General features: G+C 37.6%; 1 protein-coding gene and 1 non-coding gene across 2 annotated transcripts; both read right to left on the bottom strand.

The window, feature by feature from the left end:
• Positions 1-3,467: 3,467 nt before the first annotated feature.
• snai1b (snail family zinc finger 1b) lies at positions 3,468-5,939 on the bottom strand. Its single transcript, XM_054609591.1, has 3 exons — positions 5,520-5,939; positions 4,676-5,224; positions 3,468-4,321 (listed from the first exon to the last, which is right to left on the bottom strand). Exons 1-3 carry the CDS (start codon positions 5,746-5,748, stop codon positions 4,140-4,142), a joined length of 960 nt encoding a protein of 319 aa, XP_054465566.1. The 5' UTR covers positions 5,749-5,939; the 3' UTR covers positions 3,468-4,139.
• Positions 5,940-17,267: 11,328 nt separating this feature from the next.
• trnaa-ugc (transfer RNA alanine (anticodon UGC)) lies at positions 17,268-17,339 on the bottom strand. The gene has a single exon. It is a non-coding gene; the product is annotated as a tRNA-Ala (tRNA).
• Positions 17,340-22,217: the final 4,878 nt, after the last annotated feature.

Genomic DNA, 22,217 nt, shown 5'->3' with positions numbered 1-22,217 from the left:
TAGATATTCAAAGGAGAAACTTCATCCAGCGGTATTTGATGCATCATGTGTCTTCTCCATCTTTTAACTTAGCAGAACAGGTAAGAGGGAAAAAAATGTATTTTTTATTGATTTGTTTTGTCCCTTTATCAGTCTAGATTGTTTTGGTGTGAGTTGCAGAGTGTTGGAGATATCGGCCGTAGAGATGTCTGCCTTCTCTCCCAACATATTTAGACTATATAGCTCTCGGTTTGTGGTTCTCAAAACACCCAAAAAAAACATCTGAACTCCACAGCAAAATGACTCTACTTCTCTCTTGATTTATTCCCTCAGTAAACATTGTAAACATGAGTTTATGGTCTCAATCTCTAGTTTCAAGTCTTCTTCAATACAGCATGATGTTCATTTAGTAAATGATGCTCCATTTAGAGTCAAACAGACCATAAAGAGATGCTTTAGGGCGTTGATTGACAGGTTCAGAAACCAAGATGTTTGTGCGACAACTTTAGGGAAAAAAATGTCTTATTCAGGAAAATGACATTTCGAGATGGCTTCAAATTTCAAATTCGCAGTCCACAAATCAGTGGGTGACGTCACCGTGATTACGACATTTCTTATAAACATTCTATGATCTAAAGCGTTCAATTTAGCCATTATCGTTGGATTAAAGAAAAGCTATCGCAGATCTATTTGCACCTTGACAGGCAATTCCCCGAAGACAGAAGTGTCTCATCATAGATGCATATATTGAACAGCAAAAGCATTGAGACAAAGTGCAAAGAAACACATTATAAAAAGGGCATTTAATTAGAATTAAAGACAGAGAAGACCAAGAACCAACCACCCAGTCGTTATTGTATTGGACCATAATCCCCCGGAGATATCTTTATGTAAATTTGAGTGTCGTCTGCATACGTATGGTAACTTGTTTTGTTGCTGTCTGAGAGTTGTCCAAGTTTACGTCTTTCAACTTCATGGAAGTTTTTTGCAACATTTTTGGTTACCTTAAAAATGTCTTATTCAGCTTTCTGTTGTACTTCAGTCTACCCTTACGTTTCTCTTCTGGATACCAAAAAACCACGACGGCGACAGCCAAACTACTGAAATCAGGGCTTCATAACGTCAGTCCACAAACCGATGGGTGACGTCAACTTCTTATACATAGTGTAGGGGAAAAATATATATTTTGTTATTTTCGGGTGGACTGTCCCTTTAACCCATCAGACCCTGCTGCACCTTCTCTGTCGGCAGTTCAAGCGGAGTTCAGTCCTTCTTGTGACCGGCTGCTTCTCTGCCTCTCTGACTCACTACCTGCGTAGGTGTGACTCCCACCTCTCACTTCAACTCAGCCCATCGGCAGAAGAACGGAAAAATCCCCCCTTGATCAAAGTAAAGCTCTTTATTCAATATGCCTGCATGTGTGTGTGTGTGTGTGTGTGTGTGTGTGTGTGTCTTTGCAGTGTGTGCTGTGGATGTCACACAGTCTTTGCAGGGTGCTGTTTACATTTCGGCAAGCTAAGTCATGCAATCTGATCCTGAGCCTCTTCAAACCCCCCCACCACCACACACACACACACGCACACACACACACACACATGTGCATCCACCTCTCAACACTGAGGGCTATAGGAGGAAACGTGTTGTTACCTCACTAAGACATGCTGGCGTTGTGTGTGTGTGTGTGTGTGTGTGTGTGTGTGTGTGTGTGTGTGTGTGTGTGTGTGTGTGTGTGTGTGTGTGTGTGTGTGTGTGTGTGTGTGTGTGTGTGGGTCAGGAGGGCAGTGGGGATCGTGGACACATTGCTGCCATATGTGCACTCTGGATGTTCCCTCTCAGCTGAGGACAGACTTCCTCTAGAAGTTCCTCCAAGGTAACCAGAGTGTAACCATTACAGAGCAGATGGATCTCTGTCAGTCCTGAGGTTCTCTGGGAAGTGTTGGGTTGGTTCATGAGATTTTTCTGCTTCAGTCTTTGGTCGCTCCTGCAGCAGGAAGTGGGTCGGTGGGATTCTCACACTCATGTTAATTTCACACTGGCCCAATCCCAAATCTACACACTCCATGAACTCTGAGGGGCGTTACCTCAAAAGTCAGTGCAGGTTCTTAGTTCTGTTTAGTGTTTGAGTCCTTTATGAACACTTCCCATAAGTCTTTGTGCAGCTTTATCCACATTCATAGCAATGTGACTTTAAACACAGGGTTACCAGATGAATTTCGACACATAAAAAACAAAAAAAGTAAAGAAAGAGGATCGCACGTGTGTTTGTTTTTGCATTTGTGTTTTTATTTGTTGTTTGTTTCATGTTTATCGCTGATGGCTTATGACAGAATACATTCATCAACATGGGGATTAAGTGCACGCCGAACAACCATCCAGACCTGCTCGAACATGCATCAGAGAGGATGGGGAGGAGAGCCGAGATGGAAGCTAAGCTAACCCAGCTAGGACCTAAGACTACTCCACTACCCAGCATGCCCCTGGCTGTCTGAAAGCAGCAGGAGGTCTGTGACTGTTGATTCCATATCTTCACAGAGACCTGGATCCATCATTCCTCCAGGATCAAGATGCTCTTGATGGGCTGACAGCAGGAACAAGAGCAGGACTCCAGTGGAACCAGAGGAGGTGGACATCATGGTGCTCAAACAAAGTCAGAGTTGGTGGACGATGTTTTCCTCATGTTTAATTTTTAATGTGAAGATGTCGGTCATATTATCTGTTTTTGTTGCTGCTTTTCACATTCCTTATGATGCAAATTCAAAAACACACCACAGGAAAGTACTATTCTTTTTGTTTTGTTTGTCGTGTTGAAAATGGGCTACAACTGAATATCTTTGTCCATCTCGGTGTTGCATAATGACAGTAAATGAACCTTGAATCTTTGGGTAAAATATAGTTTCATAAAAACTATAACCCACAATTCTTCATAACATAAGTGGTTGTAAAAGAAGCTTCAAGTGTCGCAAATGTTCACAACTTACTGATGTCCCATTTGTAATTCAAACACTTCCAGCCTCTCACACTCCCTATAACAGGTGACATCAGTAGAGTTCCTGAGGGTTCAGGGCTTAAGTTCTTAGGCGGGACTTTTGGATCTGGGCCACTGACTTGGATTCTGCTGAATTCGCCACGCTGGCCTTTTTTTTTAAACTTCTTTAAAACCACAATTTAATCCTCCCACCTGCAGTCGCACCATTCATCCCCCCCCGAATCGCCACCCCCTCCTCTCACCTCTTCAGCATATGTGTGTGTGTGTGTGTGTGTGTGTGTGTGTGTGTGTGTGTGTGTGTGTGTGTGTGTGTGTGTGTTGACAGCCTGGCAGGTGTGTGCAGGTGTTCCCCCTATCACTCAACATCACACAAACCTACAGCTCTGTCTGCCATGTCTGTCCGGATGAACTCATTTAGAGTTGTGGGTTAATACAATACCCGTTGAAATACAAATTAATGTTCAAGCACAAAGGTTTTTGTTTTTTTTAAACAAAGCTTTTATTTACATGTGGCAGAAAAAAAAAAAGGCACATTATTTCCATTTGAATTCAACAAAATGGTTCATTAAAACTGCAGGGACACAACATTCCCAGAAAAACACGTCTAAATAAATGTACTTTAGACTGTAAAATGACAATATTGGTGATGTTTTTTTTTGGTCAAGTTGAAGTGGTCCTTTCGGGACGGGCGAGTCACCTGTCGACGAGGTCACAGCTAACCCGTCTCTCAGCGCCCTGCCTACACAGTGCACCATACACAGACAGCTGTCCCAAAACACACACATGCCATGTATGTATAGTATGGTGAGGAATGACATCCACACACACACAAACACGCCCAAGCAGCTGCAACAAGGCCAGAGTCCCGGACCGGCCGGCACCGATGGAGCTTCCTGGGAATTAACTGGATGTCCAGCTGCCCTCAAATCACACACATACACACACAGTTGACAGGAAGAAGAGTGAGCCAATATGACCCCAAGTCAAAATCTACCTACAGAGTTCCCGGCAAAAAAGGCACTTGAGGGGTCTTTTTTTTTTATATATAAAAGCAACAGAACTCCAGTTTTCTGTCCCGTCGTGGCTTTTTAAAGTCCGCTGTCCTCTGGGTATTATGTCTCTTATTGGGAGGGAAAACTGGCTCACGAGAGCAGTTCAGGGAATGTGAATGTTTCTACGAGGCCGGGCAGCATCCGGAGGCGCTGTGTTTGTGCAGCAGGGACATGCGGCTGAAGGTCCGCGAGCAGGAGCCGCACTGGTACTTCTTCACCTCGGAGTGAGTCTGCAGGTGGGCGCGCAGGTTGGAGCGGTCGGCAAAGGCCCGGTTGCAGTGTTGACAAGAGAAGGGACGCTCGCCTGGATGGAGGAGACAAGAGCTGGTTAGAAGTATGCACTTTAACTACGACATGAAAAGAAAAGGTCCTCTGGTCATTGTTTTTCAAATTACTTGCAGATAAACTAACAAAGGAGCAGGAAAGCCACTCTACTCTACTCTACTCTACTCTACTCCCTTGCATAACCATTGTGAGGTCAAGATTAGATTGTGTCATGCTAAGCAATAACATTTGCTCACACATCAGGAGACGTCAATGAATATCAATGAGCTCGACCAGCTGTTACATTTGCATGCCAAACAGAGCTCGTAAATCAATGGGATTGCTCTCTTTGACGTGTGAAAAAAAGGTTTATTTTTTTTTGGTGGTTGCCTACCGGTGTGTGTGCGAATGTGTCCTCTGAGCAGCCACGGTCTGGAGAAGGCCTTGCCACAGGTGGGGCACACGCAGGGCAGAGTGTGTGAGCGGATGTGCATCTTCAGGGCACCCAGGCTGGTGTACTCCTTGGGGCAGTGTTTGCAGTGGAAGGCCGGACGCGTGGAGACCTCGGCGGGCAGGGACAACGCCTGCTGCTGGTGGGACGTCTGGTGATGGGACAGTGCAGAGAGGCTGCTGTAACTGTTGCTGCAGTGCAGACAGTGGTAGATGTGCTGGAGGACGTCCGGGCTGGGGGGATCTGAGGTACGCCCGCCGTCCTCCTCTTCCTCACTGCTGCTACTGCTGCTGCTGCTGCTGCTGGACGGAGAGCTGCTGAGGTCCAGAGGGCCAAGCGGCGAGGGGGACGGAGACACGGGCGTGACCGGGGAGAGGGGCGCGGGCAGGGTGTCCATGCTGCTGAAGAACGGTTTGGTCGGGTAGCAGGTCAGGGCGAAGCTGTTGTTCTGCGTCGGGAGCTCGGCTTGTGCAAAGCTTTCTGGGACAAAAGCTGGGAAACACAGAGAAAAGGGAAGTCAGGTGGGCTGGAACAGATAATCTAATAAAAGCACTAAACTTGTTTTCATTCTTGGGTGTCCTGTTACGGCCAGTTTACAATACATAACCCTGATGCATCTGGCTTTTCCATTAGCAGATTATCAAGGTGACCAGACACCCAGAAAGTTACATGCAAGATAACAAAAAAGTCACATGGGTCTGAAGGTAACTTCTGTGATTCAATCAACATGTTCAATATCATCACAGATGCATCAAATTCACTCATGAATGATTCATAAAAAACCTACCAGTTTGGCTCTCCAGTTGGCTCTCCCTGTAGTAGGGCTTCTTGCTGGAAAAATACTTCTTGACAAGGAATGAACGAGGCATGTTGAGGTCTGGCTTCACCGATATATTCAAAATATAATAATAATTCCGGCGGTGTGGAGTGCGCACAGACCAGAGGATCTCAGCTGCAGGTTGTAGTCGGAGAGGAACGTTTGCTGAATGGATCTTGTGGCAAAGTTGCCTCCTCATATAGTAAAGCAGAGGAGAAGCTGGAGGGTGGAGGGTGGAGGAGGAAGGCGTGTCTCCACAGGTCCTCCCCAAAACACACACCCCTCGTTAGGACTCTCCACAGGTGACCCATGTGTGCCAAAAGCTGTGAGCTCAGAGCTAATTGCGCATTTCTCGGCTGTGATGTCTCACTTCACCTGCAGATGATGCACCTCAAAGTCAAAGAAAAAAGAGTTGTTTGCACAAGAATGTAGAAAGAATTAGCAAAAGTGCAAAATCAGGATTTTATATCCACTTTTAGACTTTCTTACAGCTTGCATTAGTCCACTGTGTCCATTCCTTTACTGGACATGTGAAGACAACCTGGAGCTGCAGCGTCCTCTGTCGGCTCATCAGTCACACCTGTGAGGTTGACTTCTGTTTATTTCTTCACATTCTAGAATAAAAAATGCACAACACGTCGATTCTTGGAAGCTCGTTATTTTTTTGTAAAAGTGTGAAATTGTAAAGAGGTAATCTAACTGATCATACTCTCTAATACTTTACTTATACCTTACTCTTATTGCCATTCTATTCTGATTGGCAATGGTGTCTCTATTATTTGTTTTATATTCATTTTTTTTGTAATTCTTCTTTGTTATTGTAAATTACTTTTACCTATTTTAGTGAAATGTTTTACTTCATTCATTAACTTTACTCTTAATGCTATTTTATTTTTGCAATGGTGTCAGTATTATTTCATTTACACAATTCTATTGTTCATGTTTATATTTTGTATTCTATTGTTTTCTTTGTTATTGTGTTGTTTTTTTTGTAAAAGTGTGAAATTGTAAAGAGGTAATCTAACAAAACGTAACTGATCATACTCTCTAATACCATCTTAATATTTGAACAGGTGAACTTTTATGTGATTGAAATGGATCTGACATTTTTCAAATTGTTTAAGAAGGGGCATAAGTCTGTTCCTTGCATCCTTTTTTTCTTCGACTGCATAATCGTGCGTAAAGTTCTCTCCAACATCAAACTTGTACCCTTATTATTAAAAAAATGGGGGTTATGAGAATGTATCAAATGTAATAAAAGGAAAATAGAAAGTAAAAGGATGATTGTTGTCTCCCATCTTTTATTTAACTTCTTCTCTTCCAGATTTATTTTATATTTATATTAAATATTATCCATTATCTTATTTTACTGGAATGATGACGAGTGTTATCATTCTATGATGTTTTCTGTTCTTGTTTTAACAGCAGCAATGTTTTCATTATACTATGTGCAAAATCTTTCAGTTTTCTGTTTCAGTTTCTATATAGGCACTGATGTTATTTTCACTTCTTATACACTTGATATTTTATTTTATTCTTTTACTTTTTTCTATTTTAATTGAAATGTGTACTTTACTTATACCTTACTCTTATTGCCATTCTATTCTGATTGGCAATGGTGTCTCTATTATTTGTTTTATATTCAGAAATCGTTATTTTATGGTTCTAAGTTTTTTTTGTAATTCTTCTGTATTTAATCTTTTTTTTCTATTTTAGTGAAATGTTTTACTTCATTCATTAACTTTACTCTTAATGCTATTTTATTTTGCAATGGTGTCAGTATTATTTCATTTACACAATTCTATTGTTCATGTTTATATTTTGTATTCTATTGTTTTCTTTGTTATTGTGTTGTTTTTTTTGTAAAAGTGTGAAATTGTAAAGAGGTAATCTAACAAAACGTAACTGATCATACTCTCTAATACCATCTTAATATTTGAACAGGTGAACTTTTATGTGATTGAAATGGATCTGACATTTTTCAAATTGTTTAAGAAGGGACATAAGTCTGTTCCCTTGCATCCTTTTTTTTTCGACTGCATAATCGTGCGTAAAGTTCTCTCCAACATCAAACTTGTACCCTTATTATAAAAAAAATGGGGGTTATGAGAATGTATTAAATGTAATAAAAGGAAAATAGAAAGTAAAAGGATGATTGTTGTCTCCCATCTTTTATTTAACTTCTTCTCTTCCAGATTTATTTTATATTGTCCAAATATTATCCACTATCTTATTTTACTGTAATGATGACGAGCGTTATCATTCTATGATGTTTTCTGTTCTTGTTTTAACAGCAGCAATGTTTTCATTATACTATGTGCAAAATCTTTCAGTTTTCTGTTTCAGTTTCTATATAGGCACTGATGTTATTTTCACTTCTTATACACTTGATATTTTATTTTATTCTTTTACTTTTTTCTATTTTAATTGAAATGTGTACTTTACTTATACCTTACTCTTATTGCCATTCTATTCTGATTGGCAATGGTGTCTCTATTATTTGTTTTATATTCAGAAATTGTTATTTTATGGTTCTTCTAAGTTTTTTTTGTAATTCTTCTGTATTTAATCTTTGTTATTATAAATTCCTTTTACCTATTTTAGTGAAATGTTTTACTTCATTCATTAACTTTACTCTTAATGCTATTTTATTCTGCAATGGTGTCAGTATTATTTCATTTACACAATTCTATTGTTCATGTTTATATTTTGTATTCTATTGTTTTCTTTGTTATTGTTCTGTTTTTAAGCATAAAACAGTTATATCTTATGTTATCCACTTTAGCGTAAGGAGTTTGTTTTGTGTGTATGATTTGTGCTTTAAAATAAAAGTAGGTTATAAACAGAGCCTGATATTATGGTGGATGAATTCAGTCAGGTGATGTGAGGACATGAGGCCTGTTGTTTTTCTAACAGAAAATCAGGTGCCAGCCATTAGACAGGAATGTCCTCATGTGTCCTCTTTAGCATCCCAAAGAGTGTGTGTGTGTGTGTGTGTGTGTGTGTGTGTGTGTGTGTGTGTGTGTGTGTGTGTGTGTGTGTGTGTGTGTGTGTGTGTGTGTGTGTGTGTGTGTGTGTGTGTGTGTGTGTGTGTGTGCACCTGTCTAAAGGCGCCATTGTCGCTGCATGCCCAAAAGTTCACACGTCGTTAGAGGCTCGTTCACGCCGACGCCACGCAGACTGGAGGTCAGAGGTCAGTAAAAAAAAAAAACACACACAAAGACAAACGTGAAAGTAATCCGAGGTGTGGAGGTGCTGCTGCAGGACAAATGTTTGAGAGGTGCTGAACATTTAAACATGTTTTTTAAAGTGACTCATCAATGCATCCTATATATATATATTATATATATATATATATATATATATATATACACAGTACCAGTCAAAAGTTTGGACACACCTTCTCATTCAATGGTTTTTCTTTATATTTATCTTTATTTTTTTCTACATTGTAGATTAATATTGAAGACATCCAAACTATGAAGGAACACATATGGAATTATGTGGTAAACAAACAAATGCTCAACAAACCAGAATATGTTTTATATTTTACATTCTTCAAAGTAGTTGAATGAGAAGCTACTGTATCAGTCAGATGAGAGACACTTGAAACACCCTTCAAGCTTCAATGGCAAAAAAATGTAGGTTCTTCAAAATAAAAGCACATTATTTGTCATTTGCAATTGTCAAGTTTTTCTCTTGTTTTCATCATTCAAAATGCACATTTATATAAATTGTGAGTGCGAGAGGCGATTTTCCGCCGTAAATGACGCAGCCAGGCAGAGACACAACAGGTTCCATATGCTAGTCTGTCTTCGCCTCCTTTTGTGGAGCCTAAACGGACCCCCTTTGGACAAATTTGATCCAGTGCCGGGTGAACAGGACCCTCTGGAAGTGTCTGCACTTACTTACACATCTGGTATGTAGATGTGGTCTTATGGTGTTGTGTGTATCTGTATTTGTCACACACATAAACATTAGAACAAAATGAAGCATCCACCTGACCCGACACAAACACACACACACACACACAGGAGGCTGTAAACCGTAAAAACAGCTGATTACACACTGTTGAATTTGTTCTCCCTGAGGAGAGCACTTTGTCTGCAGACAATCTGTGTTACGACAGGGTGAAGTGACCTCGTGACACTCGGAGGACGAAGAGACATGAAAAGTTTTTGCTGCTCAGAACAGATGTTCTCTGCTCTGCGGCCTCGGGGACGAAGCGGCCGATGTTCCCACAGTTTTTTACAAGAAATAAATAATACAACAAGCTGGAAGTCTAAAGAAATGTGGCTCTCTAAGAAGACTGTAAGAGTGGAAGCCTTAAAAACAAAAAACAAATCAAGAAACACAATTAAAGCTTTTCGTACAAAAAGAAAAATCTTTGCTCAGATCTGTTGCACCTCCTATAATTTTACAAAAACTGATATGAAAGCTACTTCCAGAAATACAACCTCTTCTTTATTACAATTTCTGTTGTGTTTATGTCATATAAAGTTAATGTAAGCACTTAATAGACAAAAAATGAGGTTGCTCATGATTTTACAAAACTTTCGTTGGCTTGTGAAATGTTATATTAAAAAAAAAAATACATTTGTAGAATTTCTTCCATAGTCTTTTATTTAACATTTATATCTGCAGTTCACCTTTGAGCCACAAGAGGGAGCCTGAATGTTCATATTGTTTTGATCATTTTAGGATTCGTATGACATTGATTCTTTTGGTCTTATTTATAAAGTGTGTTTCTGTTTATTTTTTATTTCTTTTGAATAGACCATCAAGTTGAATGCCAAAGTTTCCTAAAATAATTGTTTAATTGATTTGATGTCGACGTTTGTGAGTTTTTTTTTAGTTTGAATGTTTTATAGATTCTTGCTGGTGGGTGGGTTACTAACGGTTCTATTTCAAATTAAAGCAGGTTGTGCAACATTTTGTTTTAACAAATCTGGACTCACATATCAGACAAGATGTGCAGAAGAAAGTTTTTCTTGGGGAATATGTGTGCTCTAAAAACAGCCACATTTCCTGAAGGACAACTTTTACCGGCACAAACAACACTGAATAAGGTTTCTGTTCAAAAACTCAAAATAAGAGACTTTAAAGAAAACCAGAAAACCCCTGAGCAATATGACTTAAAAGAAGAGATTTCAGGATTTATTTATTTGTGTCATAAATAGAATGGTTCTAAGTCACATTATTATGCATTATTTTGCAGACTAGCACAGCACCTTGTTGTATGTATTCATGTATTTGTTTTGGTTTATATAACAACATAAAGTTGTTGCACTTTCATCACTTTGAACAGTAAACCTGCTGAGCTGGTGACTGTTAACGGCAAAAAAAATGATATTGCAAAAGAGAAAATGGAAGAGAAACATATCAGCTGCTGTGACAGTGGAATAACAGATGTTTACAGGATTAGAAAATAGAAATGTGAAATCTTTATATTTTCACATCGTTCTACTAAATTTCTTCCAACACACAAAACTCCAGCATCGTTTTCTGCCTTCAAGATGAATTTATTGTTTTAATTTCTGAGGAAGTGACGCCAAACAACAGGAGGAAACGATGTCAAACGTCTGCAGGAAACAATTTCCACTTTAATGGCACTGAATTTAAAATGCTTTGATTAAAGGAGGTGGAGCGCTGACCGATCTGAGCTCCAGCCTCCTTTCATGTGGATGAATCGAAGACAACTCCCAAACACCTTTTTTGTGTTTGTACAAATAAAGTTGTTGTTCTTCTTTTTGTTGCTTAACTGCAGCTTAAAGCCACGTTTTGCATTTTTAAAAAAAGGGCACTTTGCTGACGGCCCTTTTTCAAAACAATCAGGTGCATTGTTGCCGTTCAGACGACGGGTAACGGTCCACTCGAGTGCATTTACATCACAGCTTTTGTGTGTGTGATGATTCAAAGGATACGATGGATCTCCCAACGTCTCCCAACGTCTCCCAACGTCTCCCAACGTCTCCCAACATCTCCCAACGTCTCCCAACGTCTCCCAACGTCTCCCAACGTCTCCCAACATCTCCCAACGTCTCCCAACGTCTCCCAACGTCTCCCAACGTCTCCCAACGTGGGAGGAAGTGACGACGCCGGGATGCTGCAGCTGAGTCTGGAAGATGTCTCAGAGTATTTCTATTGTGCAAACGTTGTGCTCTTTCACCTCCTAAATCTGTGTGTGTGTGTGTGTGTGTGTGTGTGTGTGTGTGTGTGTGTGTGTGTGTGTGTGTGTGTGTGTGTGTGTGTGTGTGTGTGTGTGTGTGTGTGTGTGTGTGTGTGTGTGTGTGTGTGTGTGTGTGTGTGCCCTACAGTTCATAGGTCTGTAAACTCAGCAGGAGGGAGATAAGATTATCCCACTGGGAGCGCTGCTCGTACAGACACACACTCCCACTCCCACACACACACACACACACACACACACACACACACACACACACACACACACACACACACTTGCATGTTTCTAGGTGAAAAATCCATCTTGATCACTGACACGTTGCAGACGTGACCCTGCAGATTAAAGAGGGGTCTCCCTGTTTGCTTCATCTCCATCTGGTTTGTAGCAGCTGATTAGATATTTTGCTCAAAGGTTACGTAACAGGGTTGATGGTGAAGCAGAATCGTGCAAAAAATGGCCGAACTATGTTGGTGATCTCAGTTCATATCTCCTCCCAGCATTCACTGGTTTCCATAGAGATGCTGCATGGATGAGATATTTCTTTAGGCGTAACAGGAAGTTATCATCTCACAAAAGCCAAAGGGGTTTTTCCATTGAATTGCAGGAAAATAATCTTTGTCGCAAACAAACGTTTATGATAATTACACGTTTTGTTCATTAAGATAAGCTTCAAATATATCGGAGTAGGTCGTTCAAATACAAAGCTCCTTACAATTGGAATAACCTTTTATTGCCTAGAATATCTTTATTTTCTCATCTTAAATGAACCTGTTTATGCTTTTTAATTTACGCATTCTTCTCTCTGTTGTGTAGTTGTAGTGTTTGTTATGTTACGTAACGATGTTCTTGTCTGTATGTGTTTGTATTTTATAGAAAATGAGATGCTACATCTCAACGAACTGTAATTAAATAAATAAATTTGACGACATACGTGATGTTTTTTGTCCTGTGATTACTTCACTGCTTTACTTCTTCTTCTTTACCTTGTTTGTCTCAAAATATCTGTTGAGGTGTTTGAGTTATCGTCGAGCATCTTCTCCATTTGTCATTACTTCGTGATACTAACTTATTATTTTGAGATATTAGGTGAATATTTTGTGAAATTAAATAATTGATTTGAGAAGATATGTGATGATTTTGAGATAATTTCTCATTATTTTGAAATAATAAAGTAGTACTTACTCATTATTTTGACATGCTAAGTCATTTTTTCGGGATATTAAGTCATTATATTGTGATATTATGTGATTTTTTTAAGATATGAAGTCATTTTGAGATGTTAAGTCAATATTTTGTGATTTTGAGATGATAAATAATTTTTGTAACGTGATTATTTTAAGATATGAAGTCATTTTGAGATGTTAAGTATTACTTTGAGATGCTCAGTCAATATTTTGTGATTATAAGTCATTATTTTGAGATATTATAATATAAATGAATAAGAGAAATTATGTGATTTTTCTTTTTAAGATATGAATTCATTTTGGGATATAAAGCATTATTTTTAGACGCTAAGTCAATATTTTTTAGATTGTTTCTCATTATTTTGAGATATGAAGTCATTATTTACATATATTAAGTCATTACTTTCAGATCATTTTTAATTATTCTGAAATGCTTCGTTATTATTATGAGATAGCTTCTTATTAAAATGACTTACTTATCTTTTTTTTATTTACTGACAGTGGAAGAAACAGACTCACTTTTAGAGTCAAGAAAAACAAAAAACAACAAAATCTATGAAGAAGGCGCCACCTCCTGGTTACATGGTGAACTGCTCTACAGAGGGACTGTTCTGAGATCAGCCACCAGGGGGCAGTAAAAGACAAACTGTCTCCATGACACTGTGCTCTCAAGGTCAGGTCATGAATCAGAAGTCAAACACAGTTTATTCAGCAGTGATCCACCAATGTCACAAACAACAATGACCTCAGAGATGGAGCTCTATTAAAACCTGAAACCTGCATGTCATGGGATAATTACAGACTAGACACTGAGGAGTGTGTGTGTGTTAAAAACTGTGTGTGTGTGTGTGTGTGTGTGTGTGTGTGTGTGTGTGTGTGTGTGTGTGTGTGTGTGTGTGTGTGTGTGTGTGTGTGTGTGTGTGTGTGTGTGTGTGTGTGTGTGTGTGTGTGTGTGTGTAGGTGTGTTCTGCCAAGCCCTGATGCTGGAAAAGGTCATCCATGTTTTCTGTAATCCAGATCCACGTTGATCTGTCCTGTTTGATGACTCCATAACAAAAAAATCTCTTCTTATTCTTATTTATTATGTATGCAAATTAAGAAGAACACTTTAACGCAGCGTTGATCTGATTTACACTTAATAAGCATGTTTCTACATCTTAAGTTTACATCTACATCTACATTTAATGATTATTCAAGTGGCAATCTCAAAGATCTCCATTTATATAAATGTCTGTCTCTTTCTTGTTTTCTGAAGGAGGTAACACATTTTATTGGTCCACTGATGAAAGTATTGCAATGTGTATATATTATTTATATAATTGCAGTGTTATAAACTGAGAGTCTGTGATGAAATTCCCTAAAAATTAAATCCTGTATTTTTTTCTCCATTGTATATACACATAAAAAAAGAAATATGCAAACAAGTCTGGAAAATAGCCTGTTTTTTAATGTTGTGTTAATATTCAAATTAATATAATTGTGTACCTTCCTATTTTGATGCTTTTCCAACATTGTTTTGTCTGAAGTTTTTATGCCATTAAAGCCACATTTATTTGAATTGTTAGTTTAGTTTAGACTCCAGGCTGTTAAACTCTCCATTTGAGATATTAATGAGTATTTTGAGATATTAATGAGTATTTTGAGATAGGTTTCGTTGTATAAAATGACCTGATGTGACCTCTAGGATAATCACAGCCTCATGAAACTTTACAACCACAAACTACAGATCGAAGGCATTCAGAGGATGTGTGGCTTTACATATGTTTACACAACAGAAGTGCCATCCAATCACTTCAAAACATTTCGAATGACAAAAAACATGTTAATAAAATGAATTTAGATGTTGTTCCACCAGTTGGTGTCTTAAACTGGTATTTTGGAGGCATATTTGATAATTGTTATTAATTCTGGAGTGGAAAAAAAAGGTTATATTTAGCACCAAATCTGTGTAACAAATGTTATCAATCCAAGAATTGCTGCGAACAATTTATGAGACACAAATGAGCATGAGGATGACATCATATACTTCATCACCATGACTACAACAACATGACAAACAACGCCGAGCTGGATCTCGAATGAATCTTCATGTTCCCAGCTCTCAGATGACGTAGACTAAAAAACCTGATTGGTCTCTAAGGGTTAAATCAAACATGAGAGACAAGTCGAAACCTGAACAAAAAAAGATTTAATGGCACAAAGCATGTGAATATATAGCCGTCTGTATAAAACTTGCATTCTCATGTCCCATACTGCTCAATATTTGATCTTCTTTTTTCAATTTTTATCTAGAACTTGTCAACAAAGGCTCACCAGAGCTAACTGCATTTGGCAAATAAGAAAAATACAAATAACATATAAATGTGATCAAATTTTACTTAAGAAAAAACATTATTTTGAGTCAGTTTCTCATTGTTTTTGATAAGTCAACATTTTGAAATATGTTATTTCAAGATATTAAGTCAATATTTGTAGATGTTAGATCTTTATTTTGAGGTTTTATGTCATCATTTGGAGATACTTACTCATTATTTTTTAATTATTATGTCGTTATTTAAAATATTAAGTCATTATTTTGGGGATATTAAGATATTATTTTTAGATTTTAGTCATTCATTTTAGATGCTAATTAATATTTTGAGATGCAAAGTCATTATTTTTGAATTATTAAGTCATTAATTTGAGATATTAAGTCATTATTTGGGGACATTATTTTGTGATTTTAAGTTATTGTTTTGAAATATTTAGTCGTTATGTTGAGCTATTTATTAATTATTTAGAGATACTATGTCGTTATTTAAAATATCAAGTCATTATTTTGATATATTAAGTGATTGTTTGTATATGTTAAGTGATTATTTTGTCATTATTTTGAGATACTTTATTGTTGTTATTTTGGGTTAAAGGTAAAATATTTAAAAAGTGATCAAATGTTGCTTCAAATAGATTTCATTGGTGTAATGTTTATGTTCAGAATAATAAAGATTTTTTTGCACATAATCATACTTTGAGACTTTAGTTAGTATTTTAAAATGAATAAAAAAAAAAAAATCTAATTAATCTATATTAAGTGATTGTTTTTATATGTTAAGTGATTATTTTGTCATTATTTTTTATATATTCTTTCAGTCCTTATTTTGAGATACTTTATTGTTGTTATTTTGGGTTAAAGGTAAAATAAGTGATCAAATGTTGCTTCAAATAGATTTCATTGGTGTAATGTTTATGTTCAGAATAATAAAACAGATTTTTTTTGCACATAATCATACTTTGAGACTTTTTTGAGATATTATATAAATGAATAAATATTGTGAGAAATTATGTGATTTTTCTTTTTAAGATAGGAATTCATTTTGGGATATAAAGCATTATTTTTAGACGCTAAGTCAATATTGTTTAGATTGTTTCTCATTATTTTGAGATATATTATTGATTTTTTTCTATGGTGATATTAAGTAATTACTTTCAGATCATTTTTAATTATACATATATTAAGTCATTACTTTCAGATCATTTTTAATTATTCTGAAATGCTTCATAATCATACTTTGAGACTTATTATTATGAGATAGCTTCTTATTAAAATGACTTACTTATCTTTTTTTTATTTACTGACAGTGGTTAAGTGATTATTTTGTCATTATTTTTATATATTCTTTCAGTCCTTATTTTGAGATACTTTATTGTTGTTATTTTGGGTTAAAGGTAAAATATGCAAATGTTGCTTCAAATAGATTTCATTGGTGTAATGTTTATGTTCAGAATAATAAAACAGATTTTTTTGCACATAATCATACTTTGAGACTTTAGTTAGTATTTTAAAATGAATAAAAAAATAAAAATCAAAAGGAGTGGAGATGCCGGGGATTGAACCCGTTATTTTGGGGATATTAAGATATTATTTTTAGATTTCAAGTCATTCATTTTAGATGCTAATTAATATTTTGAGATGCAAAGTCATTCTTTTTGAATTATTAAGTCATTAATTTGAGATATTAAGTCATTATTTTGTGATTTTAAGTTATTGTTTTGAAATATTTAGTCGTTATGTATTTATTAATTATTTAGAGATACTATGTCGTTATTTAAAATATAAAGTCATTATTTTTATATATTAAGTGATTGTTTTTATATGTTAAGTGATTATTTTGTCATTATTTTTATATATTCTTTCAGTCCTTATTTTGAGATACTTTATTGTTGTTATTTTGGGTTAAAGGTAAAATAAGTGATCAAATGTTGCTTCAAATAGATTTCATTGGTGTAATGTTTATGTTTTGCACATAATCATACTTTGAGACTTTAGTTAGTATTTTAAAATGAATAAAAAAAAATAAAAATGAAAAGGAGTGGAGATGCCGGGGATTGAACCCGGGGCCTCATACATGCAAAGCATGCGCTCTACCACTGAGCTACATCCCCTACGCTGAGATGACGCGTTCACATAGTGCATTTAAATGTTACACAAGCCTAAAGTGGACTTTGAACTTGTAATAGGGGACAAGTTGAGTGAGATATTTTTGCTCTGACTGTGGCAAAGTTATGTAACACATCAAGTCTCGACCTTTAGTCTGGTTTCAACTCTTGACCTAAGATGCAGGCTAATGCATGCTATTTCTTATGTATATATATATGTGTGTGTGTGTGTGTGTGTGTGTGTGTGTGTGTGTGTGTGTGTGTGTGTGTGTGTGTGTGTGTGGGAAAACAAAAATCCTGCAGCATCTCAAGAGACTCTGTTTTTAGTTGTGCTTTGTTATTAACTGTTTGTAGCTCGGTTTTCTTTTGCATCCTTGCTCTGTGCTGTCTTCAGCCTGCAGGTCAATGCCCTGCAGGCTGAAGATCCCTAAGTCACTGCTTTCTCATCACCCAATGCACCTTAATCCTTTGGGGGGGAATTTTTTAAAATAGCCTTTCAAAATATCCTCTAGGGGAGCGTGAATGTGCGGTGGGGAGAGCACAGTCTGTCCTCACTCATTCTGTTTATTAGCACATCCCCTTTGCCAAGGACACCACTTCCAGGGATCTGTTTGCCTTGTAGGGACAAGACCCACGGGATGCATGCATGGTGTGGAGGGAGGCAAGAATGGGAGACAGACTGACACCTTCCTGGTTACTTCTTCTTCTTCTTCTTCTTCTTCTTCTTCTTCTTCTTCTTCTTCTTCTTCTTCTTCTTCTTCTTCTTCTGTCGGTGGGTTGCAGAGAATGAAACACAGCGGCCTGCAGAGAGGGTCTTCCAGGATTAGGTGGTTGATAACAGATCTGGAGTTGATGTTGGGATTTGGATTGGTGACAAGGGCCCAACATGTTGAGTCTGTGCTGAGTAAGGGGGGTTATCACGGGACTGTAGGTCACTGGTGAGGGCAGACATGAAATACGAGATGCATTGAGAGATTCTTTATCTGAGGCCACAGACCTCCAGACGTTACAGTGGACGGTCCAAAATTGGAACAGCGAGGGGAAGAAATACACTAATAAAGTAATAAAATGACACTTTAAATAGTGATTGTCTTAGTTTGATGAGAAAAAATATATATGAAAGTACTCTTTATGCAGAAAAATTGCCCCTGTGAGTGATAATCTTATATTATTTTAGCAGGAGATGGTCAACATGGAAGTTTAATTTTTATGTTTGATTTGTCATTTTCTTGAATAAAATGCCCATTGCAATTTCTACAAACACAAGTTGACATATATTCAGATTTTCTTTTTGTCCTTGTAACAGTTTAAAACCCCAAAATATTCAGTTTACCAAATAGAAAAAAAACAGCCAGCTGTCAAATTTAAGAGGCTGAAAACTGTATTTTTTTAATTATTATTTGCTTCAAATAAATCTTAAAACACTCAAAAGATTATTAAAATCTTGCTGATAATCAACTAATAGTTCAGCTCTATTTATAAGTATCATGTGTTTTTTTATTGTAAAAAACTCTGAAAAGTAAACAGTCCTTGAGTAAATGTGCTTTTTCCACCACTGTCTCACACACAAACACACACACACACACACACACAAACACACACACAAACACACACACACAAACACATACACACAAAGCACATAAACACACTCAGCATTAAAGGCGTATTTTTGCATCAATAGAATCGACGGTTTAACTTTTTACAGGTTTTATTTTTTACATATTCCCCTGTGAGATTTAAAAATCTTCATATTTTGCATGTTCAGGTTTGTTATTGTCTTTTGCAGAACGCCTATCAAAATGTGGATTTTGGAAATCTTGATGTAGATGCAGATAGAGATCTTTTTACCACTTTTTTAAGGGACAGTCTGACATTTAGGGAAGAGCAATAACTGTTGACACGGCCAGACCAACATGTGCTGTGTGACTATTTGTTTGGCAGGTCTGACCTCGTATCTTCTGGCGGCTGCTGTCTTATCATCTGCCAGCAGCCAGCTGAGAGAGGCCTGAGCGGAGAGGCACCAAAAATAAAGGCTGCAGACAAAAGTCCTGCCCCTCTCCAGTTTCCTCTTTGGAACCTTTTTTTTTAAACATAGACTGTATGAGAAGTGAATGGAGTCGCATAGATGTCACCCGCTTTTTGTGGACTGTTGTTTTGAAGAATCGAGTTCGGCATGTTGGCCGTCGCCATCTTGTTTTTTTGCAACCTGAAGTGACACGCTTTATAAGACTTTTTTTAGGCGACCAAAATGTTACAATTAACTTTCATGAAGTGAAAACAGTCTGTAAAAGTGTTAAATTTCCCAGACCAGAGAACCTGTCAATCAGTGTGTAGCCCCGCCCTAAAGCATCCCCTGCTTTATGGTCTGTTTGACTCTAAATGGAGCATCATTTACTAAATGAACATCATGCTGTATTGAAGAAGACTTGAAACTAGAGATTGAGACCATAAACTCATGTTTACAATGTTTACTGAGGGAATAAATCAAGAGAGAAGTAGAGTCATTTTCTCATAGACTTCTATACAACCAGAGGAGTCGCCCCCTGGTGGACAGGAGAGAGAATGCAGCTTTAAGGAACTTCAGCATTGACTTCACTTTTACAGAACGGAGGATTCTGCCTGGAAAAAACATGTACGCTACACATTTACCCATAAATTACACATGGGATATTTGTTAATTTAAAAATAGAAAAATTGTATACAGTTTGTCCTGTTTGACTTTAAATCAACACAAAAACTTATAACAGAATATTGTTTAATAACTCTCTAGTGTGTGTACTGACCCTCACAATCTGTTTATTCTGGATTAAAGGAAGAGGAAGTCAGTTGGTTTGACAAACCAACTGACTCATCACAAACAAGATACTTTACTGTCTGTTTCAAGTATCAACACACACACACACACACACACACGACAAGCCAGACTTCTGAGTCAACTTGTCCTCATCGCCACACCCCGGTCGCTCACCACAAACTAAATACACATGTTTACAATTCATGGTTTGATTTGATTAAAGCCCTCGGCAGCGACACACACGCACATGCCTGCAGTCAGCTGGGGCAATGACAGGCATGCTGTTGGACAAGATCTGCACGTCACATTCATAGATGTAGAGAGAGAGGGAGGGAGAGGGAGAGGCCTCACTGTGACCTTTCACATATTTCTCCAAGCAGCTTTGGGAAAACTGTGGGAATCCTGTGAAGCCAGGCAACTTCAGTGAACGCTCAAAGAGAGGGAGACGACGGAAAACCATAACCTCTCATCCTTATTTGTGAATGACATAACTGTGATCGCATCCACTAAAGGACAAATACTACAAATATCTTTATTGATTGTGCATCACTGATACGTTCTCCACAAGAACAAGTTCCACCAGGCTTTTGATTTCCTCCTACTAGTTTGAGAACACCAAACACAAACACACAAACTTCTCAACAAATGTTTGCCGTGTTACCGGGGGTTTGGATATCATTGTGTGTCTGTGTGTGTGTGTGTGTTGCTTAGCACCTGGTAACTGTATAGCACCGAAACCTTATCTTCCTGCGTTTTTTAAAAGAGCTCATGCTGTGCTGGACTCTCGCTATATCGTCTCTCAATAACGTGACAAAAGTCTGCAGCAGAAAAGAAGCAGCTGGATAAGAGATGACATGATACACAGAAAAGTTGCTGCATTGTTTAGTCCTGAGACAAAAGGTTAAGGGTCAAGTGTGCTGCACATCCCGAGTCTGTTAGAGTTTGTTTTACACTGAAATTACATAAAAAGGCACAATAATTGAAACTCTCCAAAGTCTCCAAAACTCTAAAAACATTTTCTTCTTTGCATCTAATCTGCAACTCAACGTGACACTTTCTGACATTTTTTTCTCCACATACGACACAGGAATCTGACATAAAGACGCTTGTTTGTCATTCCAAAACGCTGCCATTCAAAGTGCAACACTCATGAACTAATAATCCAAAACTCGTGCCACCTGTCCAAACACCTAATTGCCTGATTGTCGACTCGTAAATCAGGTTGTAAGCACTATGAAAACCACAGGTTAGTAGCTGTTAAAAACAAAAATGGAAGCAAACATAGAGGCCTGCTTTCAAAAATTTGTTTTGTCATTAAGCAGGTCAAACTACAGGATTGCTCCTAAATTTTAACAGGATTCCAGTTATCAAAATCAGATCTGATCAATATCATCAAGACGGTTTCCTACTTGGGCAGAGTTTCATCCTACACTTTAACAGTAGAGAGTAATGTGCGCTGATCTCTGTCCAGTTTTTGCAGACTAGAGCCTGAAAAGATCTTGAAAACTGGTCGTCTTGGCTGGACTTTGGAGATAAATAGGCTCTAAATCGTACAGTGTGCACCCTGATTTACTAAAAGAACCCCTTCTTCCATAAGAAAACATTCAAGGATTCAAGGGCAATTTATTGTGCTATTATATGCAACACCGCGTTGCCCAACGAAATGCAGTTGTAGGCAATCTGCTGATTAAGAAAAACATGACAAACAAAACAATAGTGCATCCCTGTGCATTTATTTTTTATTTTGCATCAGCAGGAATGTAAATAGCGGTAAACAGAAAATCAATTCTCTGGGCAAACATAAAAAAATGCTTTTACAAAAAAGCAACACACGTTACTAAGTTATATACTGTCATTGTACGACAGGGTTGTGCAAGGAAATGCAGATTTTAGTACCATTTAGCTACATAAGAAAACACAAAAGACTAAACTATTTTATATGTGGAGGGTCGAGGATGGAGTTAAGGAGTCTCACATACTTCTGTATCTCTTTCCAGACGGCAGCACCGTGAACAGCTTGTATCTCGGTGAGTTTTGTCTTTTAATATCGTTTTGGAGCTCTTCGCAGGCACCTGTTGTCACCAACATCA

The sequence above is a fragment of the Anoplopoma fimbria genome, chromosome 12 (assembly GCF_027596085.1).
Source record: "Anoplopoma fimbria isolate UVic2021 breed Golden Eagle Sablefish chromosome 12, Afim_UVic_2022, whole genome shotgun sequence".
Taxonomy (NCBI): Eukaryota; Metazoa; Chordata; class Actinopteri; order Perciformes; family Anoplopomatidae; genus Anoplopoma; species Anoplopoma fimbria.
The sequence above is the reverse complement of the archived record's forward strand: the minus strand, read 5'-3'. Positions and strand labels throughout refer to the sequence as shown.

Excerpts from the sequence above, each read along its gene's own strand:
- snai1b (XM_054609591.1), bottom strand. The coding sequence starts at position 5,748 with ATGAGGAGGCAACTTTGCCACAAGATCCATTCAGCAAACGTTCCTCTC. Across the intron at positions 5,225-5,519 it reads CCAACTGGAGAGCCAAACTG|CTTTTGTCCCAGAAAGCTTT; the intron begins GTAGGTTTTTTA and ends TGTGTTTCCCAG. Across the intron at positions 4,322-4,675 it reads ACACATTCGCACACACACCG|GCGAGCGTCCCTTCTCTTGT; the intron begins GTAGGCAACCAC and ends TCCTCCATCCAG.